The sequence below is a fragment of the Astatotilapia calliptera genome, chromosome 18 (assembly GCF_900246225.1).
Source record: "Astatotilapia calliptera chromosome 18, fAstCal1.2, whole genome shotgun sequence".
NCBI lineage: Eukaryota > Metazoa > Chordata > Actinopteri > Cichliformes > Cichlidae > Astatotilapia > Astatotilapia calliptera.
In genome coordinates this window covers 19,439,100-19,462,375 of record NC_039319.1, presented here as the reverse complement: position 1 = coordinate 19,462,375, position 23,276 = coordinate 19,439,100, and the positions used below count along the sequence as shown (strand labels likewise).

Sequence of the window (23,276 nt, the reverse complement as noted above, 5' to 3'; positions counted from 1 at the left end):
TAATGCTCTCTTACCACTTGCCCCCTTCATCCCTTTTGGACCTGTAAGCCCATACAGTCCATCTAGACCTGGTGGTCCAGGGGGCCCTAACATAACAAGCACAGTGTGATGATGTGTAAACTGTCTTGTTTGGTCCTATGATTGCAAAATCATGCTTCTTGTTTCAGTTTTTTTTCCATCTTGTATTCTATTATTACATATAATTAATTATTATATGATATATTATGCTATATGATCAAACAAATAAATGAAGAAAGCAAATCTGTTCATAATGTTCATAACCCTTTTAATGTTTTACTTCATTATTAAACAATATGAACACATCTAAACTCTTGGATTGAGACAATTATGTTTGTACCTGGGGGCCCATATCGGCCAGGGGGGCCTGGTAGTCCCACACTTCCTTCATCACCGGGAAAACCTGGAAGACCTGGATGGCCTTGTGGACCACGGGGTCCAGGGGAACCTGTACGTATACATAGGTATACACAAAAGAGCTCAAACAAGCATTCATATATAGGAAACAAATCAATGTTAATTGAGGGAATAAAATCAAGTGTTAAATTGCAGAAACTGATTATTATTGTAGATTAAATTAATGTTAAAGGAGCTAAATTTAAATCCAGATTAAATTATTTTAAATTAAATACACTCAAAGATTTTATACAACTGAATCCAGTTTCTGGCTGACACATTACATATTTACAATATTTTATGTGAGAACAAAATTGAAATGGTTACTTGCACAGAATTATTTCTTCCCTTTAATGATGGAGAAAAAAAAGCTAACGACAAGGGGAAATTTATTTTTCTCCTGAATCAAACTATGAATAAGGTAAACATTGGAAACATCAGTTTATTAATTGTGCTGCTGAAGTACATCCAGAAAGTTCTAAAATCAAACCTATAGGGATCACCTGGTCTTCCTTGTATTCCTCGTTCTCCTGGAATGCCTGATGGTCCTGGTCGTCCTGGGTTTCCTCTGGGTCCCAGATCACCTGGGTCTCCTGGTATCCCTCGAGGTGCTAAAGAAATTATCAGCTTTTTCTGGTTTTGTATGCAAACTTTATTTAGCCAATGAAACTACCATATATCTTGTAGGATAAGTTTTTTGTTTTGTTTTTTTAAGATTTGGTATAAATTGTTTTTTTGGCGGGGGGGCTTGAAAAATAACTTTAATTTACCACTGAAGCCATTCTCTCCTGGGATGCCTCTGGGTCCAGGTGGACCTGGTTGTCCATAAGATGGTCCTGGATCACCTGGAAGAGATTTGGATAACTGAATAAATACATAACAAAATGAGACTGTACTGAGAGACTGGGCTACATTCTTGACCATATTTGCAGTGACAATGTACTTAAATCTTTTTTTTTATTTTATTGCACTGATTCTGCGTTTTTTACCGAGGTTTCTACATAAAATTCCCACTGTTTGTAGCTAAATTAAATCAGCTATTTAGTATGTTTTAATAAAAAATGCATAATTACCCTTGGCACCAGGAAAGCCTTGTCTCCCTGGAATACCTGAATATCCCACAAGCCCTGGATCTCCCTATAACATACATCAATACAATCCAATAATTTAACACCAGCATTTGTAAGTCTGAATAATTCCACTTAAAAACGCACAATATTTAAATCCTTCAAGCTCGGGTCCTCTACCAGAGGCCTGGGAGCTTGAGGGTCCTTCGCAGTATCTTAGCCGTTCCTAGGACTGCGCTCTTCTGGACAGAGATCTCCGATGTTGTTCCTGAGATCTGCTGGAGCCACTCGCCATACTAAGCACAGATGTTTCTGTACACTATGCCGGCCACTTGATAATGGCGTTCCATGTATGCCCTGCCAGCTAGCATCTCGCACCTTGCTGTTATGTGCTGGATTGTCTCAGGGGCATCTTTACAAAGACTGCAACTGGGGTCTTGCCTGGTGTGATAGACCCCAGCCTCTTTGGATCTTGTGCTCAGAGCTTGTTCCTGTGCTGCCATGATTAGTGCCTCTATGCTGTCTTTCAGTCCAGCTTTGTCCAGCCAATGGTACAGGAGGTGGCTGACAGCTGCTCCATTCCGTAGTCAGTATGCGTAGCCAGTCATCTCACTGAGGGGGTCCAGGCCTATGCAGAACAGCAGTGGGGACAGAGCATCTCCTTGGTAGATCCCGCACTTGACGGTGACTTCTGCTATTGGCTTTGGCCTCTAGTGTTGTCCGCCACATCCCCATCGAGTTCCTGATGAAGGCTCTCTCTCTCTCACTATACATCAGTGCTATAATACTAGAATATAGTATTATATTATAATAATATACATTAGTGTAAGTATACACTAATATATTATATATTAGCGTATACTTACCTATTAGTAATTTTTTAAAGTTGTATTTCACAGGAGAGAGCCTGTGTTAAAAGATTGAAGAAAACTATTCAAATTCTCTTTAAATTTAAGCATACATTCTTTGTGTTTATTCTGCATTTACTTCATTATATTCATTATATTGCATAAATGTCTGTTACAAACTTGTAATTGCAACCAGGCTATTGATCAAGTAATTGCAATTAATCGCAATTAATTACAGAAAATTGTGAGATTGAGTTAATTTTTTGAATCTATTGGCAGCACTAATACATACATATATATATTTACACTGCTGTGATCAAAATATGCAGACAATAACTTCACAGTATTGGTGCAGGGTCTCTACCTTACTGTACAAAATGCCTAGAGGTCACTGCTATGATTTGACGCTACATAAATTAAATTGAATTGACTTGAGTACCCGATCTCCATCATTCCCAGGATATCCTCTGGGACCAATGAAACCTTTATTCCCAGGGTCTCCATGAGGTCCTGCTCTTCCTGACCTGCCTGGAACTCCAGGGATACCCTTAATTCCTGGTGGACCAGGCCATCCATCAGGTCCAGAGTCACCTGGCATTCCCCATGTGCCCTTTGGACCTATAAATTACATCACAAATTGCTAATTGTTTAGTTTTGCACCGTCTATCACTGTCCATCTATACAGTCTTTCTACCAAAGAAGAATAAAGCTGTTTTCTAAAGACTTATGCAGGTTAAATTAAAACTCCATTACCTTGAAGTCCAGGCGCGCCAGGTAGCCCCATCCTTCCTGGATGACCCAGTGGACCTTTCCTTATATTCACTGGACTTGTCACTCCTGGATCTCCAGGGTCTCCCCGTAAACCTGAATAGACAACAGAAATGAAATGCTTGCCATTTTCTTCCATAAAGTACACAAGAAGTGAGAGAAAATAACTTAAAGAAAAAGACTACATTTGGTACTTCCAAGTGTCTTTACCTTACAATAAAAAGGACCTTGAGGCAACTACTGTTGTGATTTGGCACTATATAGATAAAAGTGAATTAAATTATTTGATCATTGTTGTGAACAGGAGCCACAAGCACATCAGAGTAGATTAAACATACAAAAATAGGTATTTTGATATTAGCCATAACTCTCAACTCACAAACCTCTGACCATCACATTTGAATCTCAGAAAACAAAAAAACAGAAGAGAAATCAAGCTTCTCCAGACTAATAAAACAACAATAATAGTAAGTAAAAAAAGTTGAGCATAATTATTTGAACCCAACAGAGAAGACAGCTTCCCATTATTACACTCCACTCCATCTTAAAAGTTTGCCTAGTGCCTGATTTCTGTGTTTTCCTTTACATACAGTCAGATATTTCCACCATTTGTCAGAAATGGTACAATACAACCTGGTCAAGGCTCCAACAGGAAACTGTGCTATATTTAATATTTATTTCTAATGGCTGCATTTTTAAATTTACTAAACAGAAAAATTTCCTGCAAACCAAATTCCTTTAGAGGATCTTCACTCGTAAGAATACGTGTGTTTTGCTTGTCGTAGACTTGTCTAGAGTTTGAATAGTACAGGTACATAGTTCAATATATTTGATTGTTTCAACTAATAATAATAATAATAATAATATTCAGCTTTTTGATCAAATATTTAATAATAATAATAATAATAATAATAATAATAATAATAATAAATATTATTATAAATAAAGAACAAAAGGCTAAGATACCCACAAGTTTAGGTTGGGAAAATAAGAGAGACACGACACATTTACAGACTTACCTTTATTACCATCTGGTCCTGGATACCCTGGGGAACCTGGGCGGCCATTAAGGCCCCTTTCACCCTGTTTACCTCTCGGTCCAGGAGGTCCAGGGCGACCTGGAAAAACTCTGGCTCCAGCCCTGCCAGGATACCCCCTTTCACCTGTAGAAATTGAACAGAAAACCTTGCTTTAATCAGCACACTGAGGTTCACAGATTTAATTAAGCATGCTGCTTACCAGCTAGCTGTTGAATGTATAAGTGATGGGCTATTAAGTTAAACAAACTGGATTTTGGAAACTGAATGGAATTACTTGTTGAATTTTATAAAATGCTTATAAGGTTTTAAATAATACCATCAGCTGACCTTTCTGTCCTGGCCACCCATCGGTTCCAGGATCTCCTGGGAGGCCAGTGGAGCCTGTTGGTCCAGCTGGTCCTGGTAAACCAGGAGGACCCTGAACACCTTTTGATCCTTTCCATCCATGTCCAGGTGGACCAATATCGCCTCTCAGACCTATCTGCCCAGTGTTTCCTATTCAACGTCATAAAATTCAGTGACAAAATATATGGTTAGATGACATGGATAAATGAGCATGAATATACTCATATATTGACACAGAAGTTGATTGACTGTTCCTCCTTATGTATGGACATACTGGCCACCAGAGGTCAGTGTTGTTAGATTAGCAACTTATGAACATCTGAAAATTAAAAGATGAAACAAGTATTAAAATTAGTGTTACTCCATGTTTCTTTATATATTACAGTCCACAAACTGCAGCTATTTGTCTTTGACGTGTCGATATAAAATATATGATCAGTTTTATATCACACAGAGAATATATTTTGTATTTATATTTTTTGTTGTTATTGAAATTTATATCAATAAGGAAACTAGATAAATAATCATTATTAACATATGGAGCAGAAATGGGATTTGTACTTCATCCAACTTCTTTTCTGGTGAAACTAAACAGATGCGAAGCAATTTTGCATTGTCCTGTATTTTGCTTTACGTTTCTACTTTTACTAAATAAGTTTTTGCAAACTGTTTATATGCTAAAAACAAAACAAATATACTATTTATCGTGACAATAGTGTGGGATATTCATGTTGATATGAAAATTGAAGTACTCAGTGTAAACAAATGTAAAGTTTTAAATTGTACTTGTATTTGTAAAGCTGTGGAAGATAAGGTAGATATGAATAAAAAGACGTGACTATCCATGATTTGGGGTATAGCTGCAGTTTGCTCACCTGGTATTCCCCTCACTCCAGGATTTCCTGGAGGTCCTGAGGGTCCGGGTAGGCCGATGAGTTCGCACTGTGAGCACGGTGGGCCTATTGGTCCAGGGACTCCGGGGTCACCATCGACCCCTGGCTCTCCTTTATAGCCTGGTTGTCCAGGTTGGCCTTGTGGGCCTGTAATTGCAAAAGACCAACAGTCAACTAATCTAAATGTACAGAACTAATGCAAAGCACATTGTTTTTGTTCTGTTCTTTTGAATATTATTGTAATACAGGCCATGAATCCCATTTGTTAGAGATTTGTTTGAGTTCAGATTAAGTTAATCTTACCTGGTATTCCTGGGTTTCCAGGAATTCCACGGAGTCCTTTATAGCCTATACTCCCAGGAGGGCCAGGTATGCCAGTTGCACCTGGCCTGGTTGGGAGGACATCTCCTGGAGGCCCTTTCCTACCTGGTGGTCCAGGAAAACCAGGAAGGCCAGGAAGGCCTTCTAGACTAATTCCCCTGGAACCTGGTTCACCTGGTTCACCAATTAAACCTGGAGGTCCTTTTATAATTAAGAAAGATTTATAAGCATAAAAAAAAACTATTTTTTTTTATTATTTTTTTTAGAATTAATAGATTTAAGGAATAGTCCCTACTATATGAATAACTGATGGTCCACAAGCTTCAACAAATGCTCTGTTTTTACAGCCATTACCTGGTGGTCCAGTCCCCTGAACTCCACCATCATCTCCCTTCATGCCCTTAGTGCCTGGGTATCCTGGCTGTCCGGGAGGACCATTGCTCCCTGGCTGACCTGGAATCCCTATAAGAGGCCAAAAAAAATAAAACAAAACAAATCACTTGTAGTAGTAACTGTAGGGTCCATTCTGTGTAACTTTGAAAATAATGAAGTAACAAGCTTTATAAATAGAAAGCACTAAACAATTTATTAATGACATTTTTTTAAATCTAGATTTCTGATTAAATTTAGTGTTCCAGATGAAACATGTGAACATTTTTAAATAAATAATTAGCACCTGCAAGACTTACCTGGTGAACCTGGCTCACCCTTTGGACCAGGGGGACCAATCTCACCTTCAGGACAGCATCTCTGTGTTTCTCCTGTATTCAAATACAGCTTTTTGTGGTTTGTTTGTTTGTTTTTAAATCCCATGACACTTTTCTTAATGACAAATCGTGAGAAACCTGACCTGGAGGTCCTGGTCGTCCAGGAATTCCTGGTATGCCAGTAAGTCCCTGATTTCCTTTAGGTCCTTGTTCTCCCTTGGGGCCTTGTAAACCATCACCCGGGGGACCTGCTTGTCCAGGAAATCCTTTAGGTCCAGGAAGACCTGGGTAACCTTTAGGACCAGGTAATCCTGTATAACCATCGCCCTGAAAAAACACAACATGATCAAAAGTGTAGAAAAGAGTATCAAAGTGGATCATTTTTACATATGCAGTGTCTTTGAGCAGAGACCTTTAAAAGATTTGTCACATGATGCACAATACTGGACTTTAATATATAGACTCACTGGTGGCCCGGGTTCTCCCACAATGCCATCTCGTCCATCCTGTCCTGGCCCACCTGTTCCTCCATGAGGACCACCATATCCTGGGTCACCTATGTCACCCTTGGCACCTTCAAGTAACAAAAGCAACCAATAGAGATTTGGCTTTAAACACTCCAGAAAAACAAATACAGTCTGTATCTAATTTAAAGGTATAGTACTATTAAACAGTCTTTACCTAATCCAATGTGCAGTGGTTGCCATCGTAACTGAACCAATTTAAATTTTTGAGAGGCGCTCACCTTTTACACCTACTGCAAAAGCATCACCCTTTTCTCCTTTTTGTCCCTTTAAACCAGAAAATCCTTGAAAGCCCTGCAAGCACACATAATTGTGGGAATAACAAAAATAACACAAAAGACATTTATTTGCACATGCAGTTTTAGTCCCACTGTTCTTACTTGTGGTCCTTGAGAACCCTCATTTCCTTTCAGACCTGGGTCCCCTCTTGGTCCTTGATGTCCAGGTAATCCTGGCGGGCCTGGATAACCAGGTGGACCATGAGACCCTGGGCTCCCCCTGCCAGAGATACATTCACAAATCCCTGGACAACCTATAGAAGACAAAAATAACAACATTTGGTTGAATTTAAATTTAGTCCCCAGACCTGCTTATACAGACTCACACAGATGTTTATATTGAGAAATGAATCACTGACGCTCGTCTTCCACCACATGTTGCTTGTGAATTCAACATCAGTATTCACAAAGAAGAACAGAGTCTTGGCTTATATGATTAATGCAAACAAACAGCCACAGTTCACCTTTAATTCCCTTGAGCCCTTTGTTTCCAGTAGATCCACTGGGTCCAGGATCACCAGGGTCCCCAGGGTCACCGCGCTCACAGTAGTAGTCTTTGAGATTAGTTGAAAATAAGTTATTCATAAATTAAAAATTATATTAAATTTAAAAAATGTTTTAATATTTTAGATAAAATATAATTTAAAAAAAATTACCTCCACAGCCTAATCCAATCCAATAAGGCACGTACAGAGACATACAAACCAGAAGTTAAGTCATCATTAAAGTGATCACATATAAAAAGTGATGACAATCCAAGTAATAAAATAAATACATCAGTGAGATTAACTTCTGCACATATGAAAGTCTTGTCCTGTGTATTATATACGAAGAGCAGAGAGAGCATACCTGGGGGGCCTGGAGGGCCTGTGGCCCCTTTAGGTCCCGGGAGTCCTTTAGCTCCCTTGGGTACGGCAATGGAATAGTAATCATACTTTCCCGGCTCTCCTTTGTAGCCTTTAGGACCAGGGGGCCCTCGTGGACCAGGCAAACCCTGGCCCTCTATAAGGGTGTGAGATGAAAATGTAAAATTTAAAATGATGTAGGATCAGTTTTCTAACTGTGAAAACACAGACCATCAGTAGCAGAGAGAATCTTTGATTACTGACATAGTAATTTCCACAGCAACAGAGTATTTTAACAACTGTCAGGTTGCAAGAATTATCATAATTATTACGAGTGATATATACGGCACAAGTACTAAATCAAAATACACAAGGCTTCGCCATCAAAGAAAGGAAGCAAAGTCTGAAGTCTGACCTGATAACCCTGGTGGGCCAGAGGGCCCAGGAATGCCCATGGACCCAGTGTCCCCCTGGAGTCCAGGTTGTCCTGGAAATCCACGGTCACCTTTAGCACCTGAAACATAAAGTCATAAAGTAATTATTGTTTTACTATACATTAAGGTGAATCGGACTACAAACTAAGTTGCAATTTTGTACATCACCATGTTGGATTTTAAGTCCAGATGTGAGGAAAATGCAGATTTGCATTTAGACATGTTCAGGGGCTCAGAAGTAATTGGAGACATGCAGTTTCATGGCCAGGTGAGGCCTGTTTACTGATTACTTTGTGATCAAGGACGCAGAAAACAGACTTTGAGTTCATTCCAAGTCATTTCCTTTTCAGAAAGGCTCAAGTATTTAAAATATCATTAACTTGTCCAATTACCTTTGAGCATCTGAAGATGGAGAACTATATATATGAAAATGGTTAATGCTAATTTATTTGTCAAATCCCTTGAATAAAAGTACGAACTTTAATTCCATCTTAACCATCTGTTTTAAAGTCAGTGCCTCCGGTGTTGGATTTATGGACCTATTTGTATTTGAACCATAAATCTACAAGCAAAACAGTGACTTAAAGGTGTTTATTTAAAGTGATACTCTACATATATTGCTGTGTTATTTTATTATTTTAGTAAATATATAGTCACAGTGTAGTGTAGTTGTGACTGACATAATTCAAGCTGAAAACAAGCTGAAAGAAGCCCTTTCACAACCACCAGTATTCCCCCAGTGTGTAAGTGTAAATATCACACTGTACAGCTCCAGTGAACCACTTTATTTAAATCTGTATTTTGACAGTGATAAATAAAAGAATAGCAGAATAGCAGCTGTTGCAAACTATCAAAATATTGGTAACTGCCTGTGCTACCCCTCACCCTCCTAGCAGATGCACCTATGCTATCAACTAAAAAATTCCTACATCACTTTGTTGTTGAGTTATCACATTCGCAAAACTTGAGTGCTCCACCCAGCAGAGTGACAGAATTTTTTTTATTTATGAAACTAATATATTGTTACATTTTACATGTAAACAAAAACGGGAAAAAAAATGTAGTAATAAGAGTACAGATGGAGCTGTGGTCTCACCTCTCACATGACTTCCATTAAGAAGGACTGTATCACCAGGGAGACCTGGATCTCCTGGGTAACCCTGTGTAAGATGGAAAGAATGGTTAGGAAAAGAAATGGCACCGATGCGCATTTTTTCTACAGGTGAGAAGACGGACCAAGGAATTTCATTGGAGTTTTACAGTTAGCAACCCTTTCCACTAAGTAACCACCAGATGTCAGTAATTCATTTACAGTCCTTCTCTAAATGTATAGCAAATATGCTAACCACGTGTCTCCTGAAGAACCAACAACAGTGTCTATATCTATATCAAACCAAGCCTTTTAACTTTTTCTCCCAGTGGCATTCTGTTTTTCTTAAAATTGTAATACTGATTTCACTGATGTATAAACAAAAGTCACCTTTAGTCCAGTTCTTCCACTGATGCCTGGAAGTCCCCTCTGTCCTCGAGAACCCTGAAAATGTATTAATGTATTTAATATGAAAGAATGCCAAAGTATAGTAAGACATAATAACATCATATGTAAGCTGCACCTCAGGTCCTGCTAGTCCCTCCCTGCCAGGTAATCCTGGAGGACCCTACAGATGGAAAGAAGGAGCTGAAAACGTTTTTATGTATATTCACTTGTCTTTGTCTAAGTGTATTGTCCAGTGTCATTTAAATCATTTACCCGAAATCCGACAAATCCGAGGACTCCTTGCTCTCCCTTCAATTCATGAGGGTAGTAGTCACCACTACCACCCTGGATAGGAAAAAACAATAATTGAGTTATTTGTTTTTCCTCTGACACATGACTTCTAGGTACACAGGCATATCAAAACCCACCTTTAAGCCCTTTAGTCCACATGGGCCAGGAAAACCTTTGTCACCCTGGGAGAAAGACCAAAAAAAAAGATGAAATTATAAAACAAAAATCCAGATGGAAGAGTAGAGTTTGAACTGCAACTTGTAAATTAAAATAAAAAGCTGTATGGATGGGTAGACACGAAAGGATCAAAAACATGGATTAATATTGTTGCATCTGCATAAAAAATATGAAGAAGTTAAAAATCAAATGCTTTAAGAAAAAAAAAAGGCTTCACCTTGCCTCCTTTTGGTGAAAGAAATTGTGGAGGATATTCTACAACTTCTTCTGGTCCTGGTGGGCCAGGCGGGCCCTGTTCGCCCTGTAACATGACATTTTTGAGGCATTTGACTGTCCATATACATCAAAATATACAGCATCATGAAAAAGCATTTTCCCTTTTCCTGATTTCTTAGTTTTTCGCATCATTTATAAAAGGAGAATATATATTGCCAAATACTTGACCGTGCCAGCCTTGGCAGGAAGAAATACAACCAAGTGTTCACAATAACTGGTAATGAGTCTTTCACATCAATGTGGAGAAATTTTGGCCCATTCTCATTTGCCAAATTGATTTGATTCAGCAACATTGGAGGGTTTTTGAGCATGAATGGATTGTTCAAAGTCATACCAAAAGCCCTACATGTTGTGTTTTTTTATTGAACCATTCATAGTGGTGTTTTGCTGTATTTAATTGTCCTGTTGCATAACCTGACCATGCTTGACCTTTAGGGCACAAACTATGGCTGGACATTCTCCTTCAGGATTATCTGGTAGAATTCGTGGTTACATCAGTTACGGGAAGTAAACAAAGGTTCATAAGCAGCAAAGAAGACCCACACCATCACACCATCACCACCATTTTTGGCCATGTCTCAGCAAGTGAAGCCTGCAGGTCTTTAGATGCTGTTCTGCAGTTGTTTGTGATCTCCTGGATGAGTCATTGATTCACTCATGGAGTAATTGTGGTACCCTGTCCACTCCTGGGAAGGTTCACCACTGTACAGGTTAATCTCTGGCTCTCTTCCACAGCATGTCTTTTATCCTGCCTTCCTTCTCTCACCCCAACGGGTTGCAGCAGATGGTCGCCCCTCCCTGAGCCTGGTTTTGCCGGAGGTTTCTTCCCGTTAAAAGGGAGTTTGTACTTCCCACTGTTGCCAAAGTGCTTGCTCATAGAGGGTCATATGATTGCTGGGTTTGACTTTGTTTCTTAGTTGTTCTTGAATTTCTTGGGGGTTTTTTTTTTAGACCTTTTAGCCTACTTCACTTCATCAGGCAGGTTTAAGTAATTTCTTTATTCAGCAGGTCTGGCAGCAATCATGTCTGGGTGTGGCTAGCAGAGATGGGCAGTAACCCGTTAATCCGATTACTTTTTTCGAGTAAAGTAAGGGATTGCTATTGCAAAAAAGGCAATTAGATTACTGTTACTTTCCCATAAGCACACTGCATTACTAAAACCTTGATTTTTTTGGGGGGAGTGTCTCATGACAATGACGTAAGCGAGTGAGACATTCTGGCAACAGCTGTGTGCAGATCAACAATGGATAATGTAACGAGTGCAGCGGTTAAAGCCTGGAAGTACTGACCTTACTTTGAGTTTGATTCCGTAAAAAGTGACAAAAACATTAGCATTCGCTGTTCACTGCATGGGAAGAAAACTTCTTTTTACATCGAAAAAAAACCCTAAACATCTGAGCAAGCACCAAATATGCTGCCGCTGGAATGTGAAATTCACAGAGAAACTGCCGTATCCTTCCACTGACCGCTGCGGCACACCTGCACCAGGGCAAACCTCCGCCTGCCCCACTCCTGCTATACAGGTGAAAAGAGAGCAACCGGACCGCTGAGTCTTTGATTTTATTTATTTTCTGCTGTGTTTTACATGAAAGAGTGAGCGTAAACACAGAAAACTGTTTTATTTTATATGCTGGAATATGCAGAAAATAGGTTTAAATGTTAAACAAATTTCTTCCAGTCAGAGAATGTGGCATATAATTTAATGTTTGCTTGATGCATAAAGTTAAAAGATTAAAACTAATAAAACAAGTTTTAAAAAGAGACTTTTTCATTTGATTACATTTTATATGATGGATTATGCAGAAAAAGTAGAATTGGGCTGAAAGAGCTATTGCTTTATTACCTATTTAGGAGATAAATCATGTTTTTAAAAGTAACTAAGTTACTAATTACTTTTCAAAATAAGTAATCAGTAAAGGTGGTTAGCACTGTTGCCACACAGCAAGAAGGTCCTGAGTTCAATTCCACCAGCAGGCCAGGGTCTTTCTATGTGGAGTTTGCATGTTCTCCCATGTTTGCGTGGGTTCTCCCCGGGTACTCCGGCTTCCTCTCACAGTCCAAAAATATGCAGTTAGGGGGGATAGGTTAATTGGTCAATCTAAATTGCCCATAGGTGTGAATCTGTGAGTGAATGTGAGTGCGAATGGTTGTCTGTGTCTCTATGTGTTAGCCCTGCGACAGACTGGCGACCTGCCCAGGGTGTACCCCGCCTCTCGCCCTGTGACAGCTGGGATAGGCTCCAGCGCCCCCCGTGACCCTGGAAAGGATAAGCGGAAGCGAATGGATGGATAATCAGTAAAGTAATGGGATTACATTTTTCGGGAAATAATCAGTAATTAGTTACCGATTACTTTTTCCAAGTAACTTGACCAACACTGGTGGCTAGTGAAACCAAATTCACATTCCAAAAAACGTGGCTAATGATAGATAATTCATGATTACCAAAAAGGTTTCTTACCTCATCACCTGCGTCACCTGTCAGTGATCTTCCAGCATCACCCTGCCCAATAACCAAAAGTGTAGTAAGTGTTGGCTTTGCATATGTGTATCTCCGTATAATAGTTTTCAACAAGCACTGTCAAATACTGTGAAGCTTATGACTCACTGTTTGTCCTCTCACGCCTGCAGCTCCCTCTAAACCCTAAATGCACACAGATGCACAAGTGACACTCAGTGATATATGATACTGAAATAAAAGATGCATAAATATTTATCTATTTTTATGCATTTATTACCTGAGGGCCAGGAGGGCCAGGGGGACCACTGTAACCTTTAGGACCAATAAATCCGTGTCTTCCCTGTTTTAGGAAACCATGCAGTCATGTTAAAAATGCAGTGTTCGGGTAGCAGTTGGTATGAAGAGCACAATACGGAGAGAAAGTTTTAAGATATTTATTGCCTGCTTTAATTTTTGAAAGTGTTTCGCAGAGAATTGTTCAATTGTTCAAATTTAAAAAAACATACAGGAGGGCCAGGCTGTCCATCTCGCCCACGCTCACCCTGCAAATTAAAATAGAAAAGACAGAAAAAGAGGATAGCATTTTTACAGACAGGGTACATATATATTACAAATGATTCTGGAATGCACACAAAGAGGGGTGTTAACTGTAGGAGAACTTACAGGAACTCCCGGAAGTGCATCTAAATATGAAGCTTCTCCTTTATCTCCTTTAGGCCCAGGTAATCCCTGACAAAAACACAGTTAAAGCTCATGATATATTTAATATTGTTACAATGGTCACCATTTTTACAAAGGAAACTGCCACAAAGGGTCTTTTAGGCAGTTTAAAAAGAAGCAAGAAGAAAAGAAGAAGAAGCAGCAACAAGATTCTGCATATGTGTCATTGATAGATATTGTTCTGTTTAAGTATCATCCTACCACTTGTATTGTACTGAAAGGTAGTTGAGTGTAGAGATACCTAAAACATGTCCACTATGAGTAATGTAACTCTTTTTTTAAACCACTAATGAAATGTCTTCAAAGAGGATGGTGGAACATCTGAAGGTCTCACCATTGAATGAATAATTTAAAACATGAGTATTCTACTTACCGGTGAGCCATGGAGGCCATCCAAACCAGGCAAACCGGGGATTCCCGGCCTACCTTGTGTCCCGTTACAACCATCTAATCCTGGCAACCCAGGCTCACCACCTGCTCCGGGGTGACCCTGAGAAAAATAGCACAGTTGTGGTCACGTACAAACACAGAGTGTTGGAAATGACAGTTGTTGTCTTCCTTGTTAATTTAAAATGATATGTACATATCCTTTACAGCAGTGATATCTAAAGGCCACTATAACTATAATTATATAGTGGTGGATGACTAAGTAAACCAGCATACTGAAGATACAGCTTCAAGTTGTAGTGAAGAGAACCACACTGGCACCAGCAGTGTGTATTATATTTGTCCACTAGAGGGCATAACACATGAGCCTCCAATATTTTAACTGCAAGAATTGGGCAGTTACACAACTGCGGACACCATATTTTCACTGACAGACTGCCTGATATTGATTACTTCTTTGACACTGTAGAAAAATAAATGATCAGCACATAAGAGAAGTCCATCTATCCATTTTGTCAGCTGCCAATTCAATTCAGTGTCGAGGAGAGCTGGAGCCTATTCCAGCTGTTATCGGGAGAGAGGCCAGCTACATCAATCAATCAATCAATCAATCAATCAATCTTTATTTATAAAGCACTTTTCATACAGAAAAAATGTAGCACAAAGTGCTTTACATAGTTAAAAGCAGCCCACCCCACCCTCCAACTCACTCCCCACACTCTCAATACACATATATCCCCCCACCCCCACCCACACACACATACACACACGCGCACACTTAAAGAGTAAAAATTGGGCTGGGCTCGCATGAGCCAAGTGAGGAAACATTATAACAGAGAGCCGTCTGCACCGGGAGCCGGTCACAGACCGCAGCCTCCGGGCTGGGCACACAGCAGGAGGGAGGCCAAGGAGCCCCCCAACCAGGCTGAGAGGACCCCAGAGACCCAGCAGCCACGGTCAATAACAGCCCCGGTGCAGAGAGCGCCCTCCGAGGAAACACTGGAGATATGACGCAATACGATATATACAGGGTAAAATGATAAAATAAATAAGAACAGGATACAATATAAATATAAATATAAATAGAGTAAGAAGATTAAAAAATGAATAAGAATAAAATCAAAAAATATTCGGTAAATCCTAAATTAATAATAGAGTAACAGGATAGAATAAATAAGCATAAAAAATAAATAAACGCTAAGTAAAAGCTAAATTAAAAAGGTGGGTCTTGAGCCTGTTCTTAAAAACATGTACGTTCTCTGCGGCCCTGAGCTCCTCCAGCAGGCTGTTCCACAGACGAGGACCATACCACTGAAAAGCTGCCTCTCCGTGAGTATGTGTCCTGACTTTAGGGACAATTAAAAGGCCAGTACCAGAGGACCTCAGGGTCCGCGAGGGTTCATATGGTAAAAGCAGATCTGAGAGATAAGAAGGCCCAAGACCATTAAGACATTTAAAAACCAATAAAAGAACTTTAAAATCGATCCTGAAACACACGGGGAGCCAGTGCAGCGATTCTAAAACCGGTGTAATGTGGGCCCGCCCTCTGGTCTTCGTCAGCACACGAGCTGCCGAGTTTTGCAAGAGTTGTAAAGTTGAAATATTCTTCTTAGGAAGACCAGAGAGCAGGGCATTACAGTAATCAATGCGACTGGTAATAAAAGCATGCATCAGCATCTCCGTGTTGGCCCGAGAGAGAATAGGGCGGACTCTGGCTATATTTTTTAGATGATAAAATCCAATTTTGGTTACATGTTTAACATGTGGGATAAAACCAAGCTCAGAGTCAAAAATAACACCCAGGTTTTTCACTTGTAGCGAAGGACATAGTGAAAATGCCTCTAATTTAGACAAGAGTTTCTCTCTCTGAGCCTCAGGACCGACAATTAAAACTTCAGTCTTGTCCTGGTTAAGCTGTAAAAAGTTTTCTGCCATCCAAGATCTTATATCCAAGATACAGTTAAAAAGGGCATCCATTGGTCTGGTGTCATCAGGAGACACGGAGATGTACAGCTGCGTGTCATCAGCGTAACTGTGGAAGTTCACTCCATGCCTCCTGATGACACTGCCGAGAGGCAACATATACAAATTAAAAAGTACAGGGCCTAGAACCGACCCTTGAGGCACACCACATGTCATTTTATGGATCTTAGAGGAGCATGTATCCATACTCACCATAAAAGTTCTGTCAGAGAGATAGGAAGTGAACCAGTTGTGTACAGCACCAGAGAGGCCCACCATGTGTTTTAGTCTGTTTAAAAGAATAGCGTGGTCTACTGTATCAAAGGCTGCGCTTAGATCCAGTAGCACCAGGACTGAGAGCTTTTGGGCGTCCCAGTTACGTCTAAGATCATTTAAAACCTTTAGGAGAGCCGTCTCTGTGCTGTGGTTCACCCTAAATCCAGACTGGAATATCTCCAGGATCTGTCTATCATTGAGAAAATCAGTAATCTGAGTAAAAACAAGTTTTTCTAAGACTTTACTTAAAAATGGTAAGTTGGATACAGGTCTGTAGTTATTAAAATCATTACAATTCAAATTGCTCTTCTTCAGAAGGGGCCTCACCACCGCCGTTTTAAAGGCAGCAGGGAAGACACCCAACTGAAGAGAGCAATTCATCATGTATAAAAGCTCAGCCTCAAAAAATCCATAAAGTGTTTTAAAGAGTGAAGAAGGAATTGGATCTAAAAGACATGTGGTGGGTCTCACTGTGGAGAAAACCTTCTGAAAGTTCTCAGCATTAACCAGGACAAAGCTGTCCAGTGTCTCCTCAGGTACAATCGAGCCCTCAGATGTGTTTACAATCATATCGCGATTAGATAAAATATCAGATCTGATGGCGCTGATCTTTCCCCTGAAGTGGTCTGCAAACTGCTCACAGAGCGAGTCTGTGGGGGTTCTTTTGGAGCTTTTAAAATCAGGGTTAAATAAATGATCTATGGTGGAAAAGAGGACCTTGGGATTATTTTTGTTAATACTGATTATTTTGGCGAAGTATGAATTTCTTGACTTCCTTAATGTATTATTGTACATTTTAAGTTGTTCGGAAAATATTTGATGGTTGATATTATTTTTATTTTTCCTCCATCTCCTTTCTGCTGCCCTGCAATTTCTTTTGAGTTTTTTGACTTCTTCGTTTCTCCAGGGTGATGCATGTTTTACGTTAATCTTTTTGGTGGTGAGTGGAGCAACGGAGTCAAGGCTTTTCTTCAGTTTGCTGTTAAAATAACTAAAAATCAAATCGCAGGGTGCAGGTAAAATCACAGGGGGGCATTTGACTAAAACCCTGGTAAAATTTGCAGCCACTTCAGAGGTTAGATAGCGCCTCCTCACAGTTCGCACTGAGGTCTTCCGCTGAATAAAACCGGTGATGTTAAAAAACACACAGTAGTGGTCAGAGACAGCCAAGTCAACAACAGAGGACACGCTGGTGGACAGCCCATGGGTGATGACCAGGTCCAGAGTGTGTCCTCTGTATAGCTCACATTCACCCTTACAGCCAATTTAGAATCACAAGTTAACCTAACAAGCATTTCTTCTGTACCAAAAGAGGAAGCCAGGGTACCCTGAGGGTAAAAAGACACTTGCCTACTCACATGAAATTAGTTATTGCTGTCAGTATGAGATGTTTATTTTTTGACATTTGGAATTAAATCTATAAAAAACAGTAGTTTACTTACTGGTAAACCACTTCTACCAGGAAAACCAGGAGCACCAGTCTTTCCCTGTAATATAAAGACATTTATTGCAATAGCTATTCATTCATCCTTAGTCTCAAAAAATAAAGAGGAAATTCATCATTTAACATTTTTGGCATTATTTTGAACCCATATATATATATATATATATATATATATATATATATATATATATATATATATATATATATATATATATATATATATTCACACCAACATGGAAATGAACACTAACTTGACTTCCTTTAGGCCCCTCTGGGCCATGTGATCCAGCTGCTCCCTTCCTGCCTTTCTCTCCAGGAAGCCCTTCACGTCCCTGCAGTCCCATTAGTCCCCGTGGACCTTCCTGGCCTAGTCTACCAGGAGCGCCCTACAAAGCAAAAACACTGTTAAAATAACACTTTTTCCAGTGAAGATATTCATGGCTTGTATTTAGAATAACAACAATGCAGATCTCTGTGTGACTTAATTAAGTTTCACTCAACTGTTTTCTTTTTTGCCTGTTCTAGAGATATAATCATCATCATCATCATCATCATCATCATCATCATCATCATCATCATCATCATTATTATTATTATTATTATTATTAGAGAAACTAATGATTTGCTAAATCCACCCCAACAGTAAAGCATCCTGCATAACAGTCCTGACAGACTAATGAAGACAAAAACCCTTTCAGTTTAAAAACCAAGTTAAGTTTCTGTTCCATTTCATAACGTTGTGAAGAGAAACAGTCCATACCCGTGCACCTTTGGCAGGAAGACACCGACATACAGAGCAGTCTCTACCTTGACACGGGCCTTCAGTGTTTCCCTGAAAAAAGAAAAGTAAAACAAACAAAACACAGGTGCTCGTAAGCATTAGAAGAGAACAGGAGGCTGATTATATTTGCTGATTCTCAGTCTTGAGAAAAAATATAGTTTCCTATAGAGACTGAACAGTGCAGATTAGAAAGCTTTGCACATATCAGTGTTCTCACACTGATGGCTAAATAGACATGACCTTGATAAGAATTATTTTGTCTTGACATTCTACTGAAAACCTGTACTGAGTTCAAACATCAGTGTGTGTGTGTCTTCTGGGAGTGTTGCACCGCAGAAATATCTGTGTTGAAAACATTAGTAATGTTTTCTCTAAGGCCACTAAATATTTACACTGGTGAAAATTAGTGAGACCCTTCTGCACATCTGTTGATAAACCTGTCTGCTTTAGATCTAAACTTCATGGGATGCGCCCCAACTTTCAGAAAATGAAGTGCAACGGTCAGTTATACTTTTAATAGGACAGTGGGGTTCAGTGTAATAACCAAATGCACTTTGTGGGAATAGAAAACGCTGGAATTTTTCTATTGCTACAGAAAATATTTAAACAAGTAGTATAATAATAATAATAATAATAATAATAATAATACATTTTATTTGAGGGCGCCTTTCAGAAACCCAAGGTCACCTTACAAAAAACACAATTAATAAAAGGAACAATAGTCATAAAATACATAAAATAAGTCAAAATTACAAAACAGAGCGTGACAACAGATAAAATCAGCATTAAAGCGAATAAGCCAGTTTAAACAGATGTGTTTTGAGCTGTGTCTTAAATAAATATTACATGCATAATATTTAATGTATTTTGGATTTTGTCTAACTAACACAGGGTCAGAATTATATAGAGAGAGTCAATTACAGGGAGTGCAGAATTATTAGGCAAATGAGTATTTTGTCCACATCATCCTCTTCATGCATGTTGTCTTACTCCAAGCTGTAGGCTCGAAAGCCTACTACCAATTAAGCATATTAGGTGATGTGCATCTCTGTAATGAGAAGGGGTGTGGTCTAATGACATCAACACCCTATATCAGGTGTGCATAATTATTAGGCAACTTTCTTTCCTTTGGCAAAATGGGTCAAAAGAAGGACTTGACAGGCTCAGAAAAGTCAAAAACAGTGAGATATCTTGCAGAGGGATGCAGCAGTCTCAAAATTGCAAAGCTTCTGAAGCGTGATCATCGAACAATCAAGCGTTTCATTCAAAATAGTCAACAGGGTCGCAAGAAGCGTGTGGAAAAACCAAGGTGCAAAATAACTGCCCATGAACTGAGAGAAGTCAAGCGTGCAGCTGCCAAGATGCCTCTTGCCACCAGTTTGGCCATATTTCAGAGCTGCAACATCACTGGAGTGCCCAAAAGCACAAGGGGTGCAATACTCAGAGACATGGCCAAGGTAAGAAAGGCTGAAAGACGACCACCACTGAACAAGACACACAAGCTGAAACGTCAAGACTGGGCCAAGAAATATCTCAAGACTGGTTTTTCTAAGGTTTTATGGACTGATGAAATGAGAGTGAGTCTTGATGGGCCAGATGGATGGGCCCGTGGCTGGATTGGTAAAGGGCAGAGAGCTCCACTCCGACTCAGACGCCAGCAAGGTGGAGGTGGAGTACTGGTTTGGGCTGGTATCATCAAAGATGAGCTTGTGGGGCCTTTTCGGGTTGAGGATGGAGTCAAGCTCAACTCCCAGTCCTACTGCCAGTTTCTGGAAGACACCTTCTTCAAGCAGTGGTACAGGAAGAAATCTGCATCCTTCAAGAAAAACATGATTTTCATGCAGGACAATGCTCCATCACACGCGTCCAAGTACTCCACAGCGTGGCTGGCAAGAAAGGGTATAAAAGAAGAAAAACTAATGACATGGCCTCCTTGTTCACCTGATCTGATCCCCATTGAGAACCTGTGGTCCATCATCAAATGTGAGATTTACAAGGAGGGAAAACAGTACACCTCTCTGAACAGTGTCTGGGAGGCTGTGGTTGCTGCTGCACGCAGTGTTGATGGTGAACAGATCAAAACACTGACAGAATCCATGGATGGCAGGCTTTTGAGTGTCCTTGCAAAGAAAGGTGGCTATATTGGTCGCTGATTTGTTTTTGTTTTGTTTTTGAATGTCAGAAATGTATATTTGTGAATGTGGAGATGTTATATTGGTTTCACTGGTAAAAATAAATAATTGAAATGGGTATATATTTGTTTTCTTTGTTAAGTTGCCTAATAATTATGCACAGTAATAGTCACCTGCACACACAGATATCCCCCTAAAATAGCTAAAACTAAAAACAAACTAAAAACTACTTCCAAAAACATTCAGCTTTGATATTAATGACTTTTTTGGGTTCATTGAGAACATGGTTGTTGTTCAATAATAAAATTATTCCTCAAAAATACAACTTGCCTAATAATTCTGCACTCCCTGTATATACACATACCCCATTTAATATTTGGTATAAATGTCCTTTGGTGAGTTATACCTTGACATGACACTTTTCATAGCCATCAACAAGTTTCTACCATAATTCTGTCCAAATATTTCACCACGCTTCATGGAAGAATTGGTGGAGTCCATTTAAAATGGCTGGTTTCCTGGCACAGACTGAGCATTAAGGCTCCATCCAGCCTCTGAAGTGGAGGTGGTAACTGTCATTCTCACCGCGTTACACTTAGGTGTAAACTGCTCTAGTGCAAAAGGGACCCTCAGGTTCCCGTTGAGTGGATTCGAACCCCCGACCTTCTAATCATGGGGCAACCATGCTACCTACTGAGCTATCCCTGCCCCTGCCACCTCTAGCCAACAAACACCACCAAAGTTAAAGTTTTCCATCACCTGTCTACTCTTAGAATTTCTGTCCAGTAAAATTATGAACAGAATCGGTGACAAAGGGCAGCTTTGGCAGAGTCCAACACCCACCAGAAATAAGTCTAACATTGTCAGCAATCTGAACCATGCTCCTGTTGCAGTTGTACAGGGATTGAACGGTCTATAGCAACAAGCCAGACAGCTAATACTCCCGCAGCACCCCCCACAGTGGGCGCTACTCAAGGAGCATTGTCGAATACCTTCTCCAAGTCTTCAAAACACATGTAGACATGTGTAGAGTGGTTTGGCAAACACCTACGCACACTCGAATATCATCAAGAGGATAAAGAGCTGGTTCTAGAAGCTTTTTGTTAGCCTTTCGATATGTCTAGGATCATTTTCTTGTTGGACGACCTATTTGTGTTCAAATTCATTTCAAGTAGTAGTCCTCTTGTTTCATTGTTCCATCCACTTTGCGCAATGTGAAAGAAATCATTAAAATGACATCCATGTATGTCCATGATGAGTATATGTAAACTTCTGACCACAGCTATAACTGTTTGCTTGCCAATGGTGTCATATGTGAATAATGCTAAGTATTAAAACTCTGTGAATATTAAAGTTAAATTCTTTGTGCAAGAAAACACAAAGTGAGACATTTGAGAATATCAAATGTGAAAGTTATTATTAGTAATTTTTTAGTATTAAACACAAACTATTGGATAACAACATGGTCTTTTTACCACTCGCACACTTTTTTGGCAACAAAACCACCTGCCCTGTTCTGCTTGCTACAATAGTTGAGCCATGATTATTAATTAAAATAAAAGGCTTTGACTTTGGTCAGTGAGTTAAAAGTATAGGAAAGCCCAATGCTCAGCTTGGCTGCCTGGTTCAGAAAAATATTGTGATACTTGGAAGTTGATCAGTTTATTTGTTTATTTTAAATTTGTTTAAATATATATATATATATATATATATATATATATTTATCATTTGCATTTTCTCTATTTTATTATGATGTATTCTCTAAGTAGCTACTATAAACATACTGTGTATAGACAAAAAATAGGCAAAACAGGAACTCAACCAATACATTTGTCACGTCCAGTTTAGCATTTTGAAGTATTTGTGTGCAAAAGCCCATAGTATGCGGCTTAACATAAAGTACCAGGGATAAACAACATCAACAGATAAGGAGCTGAACAGTCTTCCAGGTGCAGTGAGATTCCCCTGGGAAATACTTAGCAAATCCTAACTTAAGAGTCTATCTGTTTGGTATGTTTGTTTGCATAGCGACATACAGATTGTGATAAGCAATAACATGTTGAGTTCACTGAACAGCAGAGTCGGGGCTATGCTTATGTTACACTGATAAACGGAACATAAAACTACAGTCCTGGCTGCTCTAACAGTAGCAGTAGCACCGGCTGCATTAAGGAAAATGTAATTCAAGTGTGTTTAGCAAATTACATGAAAGAATTCATTCAAACCTGAGCCACTGTAGTTGGACTAAGCTCTGCAATGGATGGGGATAGCTATCTAAAGCTAATGCTAATATATTTAAAGTAAAATTAACATGTTTAAAAATGTGGCAACAAAAATTAATGAAATGTGATTTTCTTAAATTAAAATTCATTACTATTCATTACTCAATGTATAATTTATTCGCAATATAG

At 39.4% G+C, this 23,276-nt stretch overlaps 1 protein-coding gene across 3 annotated transcripts in view; it reads right to left on the bottom strand.

Moving 5' to 3' along the window:
• The window catches only part of LOC113010003 (collagen alpha-4(IV) chain-like), a 28,529-nt gene that overhangs the window by 4,167 nt on the left and 1,086 nt on the right, over positions 1-23,276 (bottom strand). For all 3 annotated transcript variants that reach the window (XM_026148757.1, XM_026148758.1, XM_026148759.1), the window contains exons 4-39: positions 18,713-18,784; positions 18,204-18,338; positions 17,951-17,995; positions 14,257-14,373; positions 13,827-13,892; positions 13,670-13,705; positions 13,441-13,503; positions 13,311-13,346; positions 13,164-13,205; positions 10,647-10,730; positions 10,390-10,434; positions 10,235-10,306; positions 10,098-10,142; positions 9,965-10,018; positions 9,581-9,644; positions 8,466-8,564; positions 8,055-8,207; positions 7,862-7,870; positions 7,670-7,759; positions 7,308-7,459; positions 7,149-7,221; positions 6,871-6,977; positions 6,547-6,730; positions 6,386-6,457; positions 6,051-6,158; positions 5,679-5,897; positions 5,358-5,522; positions 4,465-4,632; positions 4,117-4,260; positions 3,083-3,193; positions 2,769-2,947; positions 1,488-1,551; positions 1,185-1,259; positions 918-1,025; positions 359-466; positions 15-86 (exon numbers count right to left, since the gene is read on the bottom strand). In XM_026148757.1, coding sequence (XP_026004542.1) covers positions 15-86; positions 359-466; positions 918-1,025; positions 1,185-1,259; positions 1,488-1,551; positions 2,769-2,947; positions 3,083-3,193; positions 4,117-4,260; positions 4,465-4,632; positions 5,358-5,522; positions 5,679-5,897; positions 6,051-6,158; positions 6,386-6,457; positions 6,547-6,730; positions 6,871-6,977; positions 7,149-7,221; positions 7,308-7,459; positions 7,670-7,759; positions 7,862-7,870; positions 8,055-8,207; positions 8,466-8,564; positions 9,581-9,644; positions 9,965-10,018; positions 10,098-10,142; positions 10,235-10,306; positions 10,390-10,434; positions 10,647-10,730; positions 13,164-13,205; positions 13,311-13,346; positions 13,441-13,503; positions 13,670-13,705; positions 13,827-13,892; positions 14,257-14,373; positions 17,951-17,995; positions 18,204-18,338; positions 18,713-18,784 — 3,436 coding nt within the window. The remainder of the gene's footprint in view (positions 1-14; positions 87-358; positions 467-917; positions 1,026-1,184; positions 1,260-1,487; positions 1,552-2,768; positions 2,948-3,082; positions 3,194-4,116; positions 4,261-4,464; positions 4,633-5,357; positions 5,523-5,678; positions 5,898-6,050; positions 6,159-6,385; positions 6,458-6,546; positions 6,731-6,870; positions 6,978-7,148; positions 7,222-7,307; positions 7,460-7,669; positions 7,760-7,861; positions 7,871-8,054; positions 8,208-8,465; positions 8,565-9,580; positions 9,645-9,964; positions 10,019-10,097; positions 10,143-10,234; positions 10,307-10,389; positions 10,435-10,646; positions 10,731-13,163; positions 13,206-13,310; positions 13,347-13,440; positions 13,504-13,669; positions 13,706-13,826; positions 13,893-14,256; positions 14,374-17,950; positions 17,996-18,203; positions 18,339-18,712; positions 18,785-23,276) is intronic.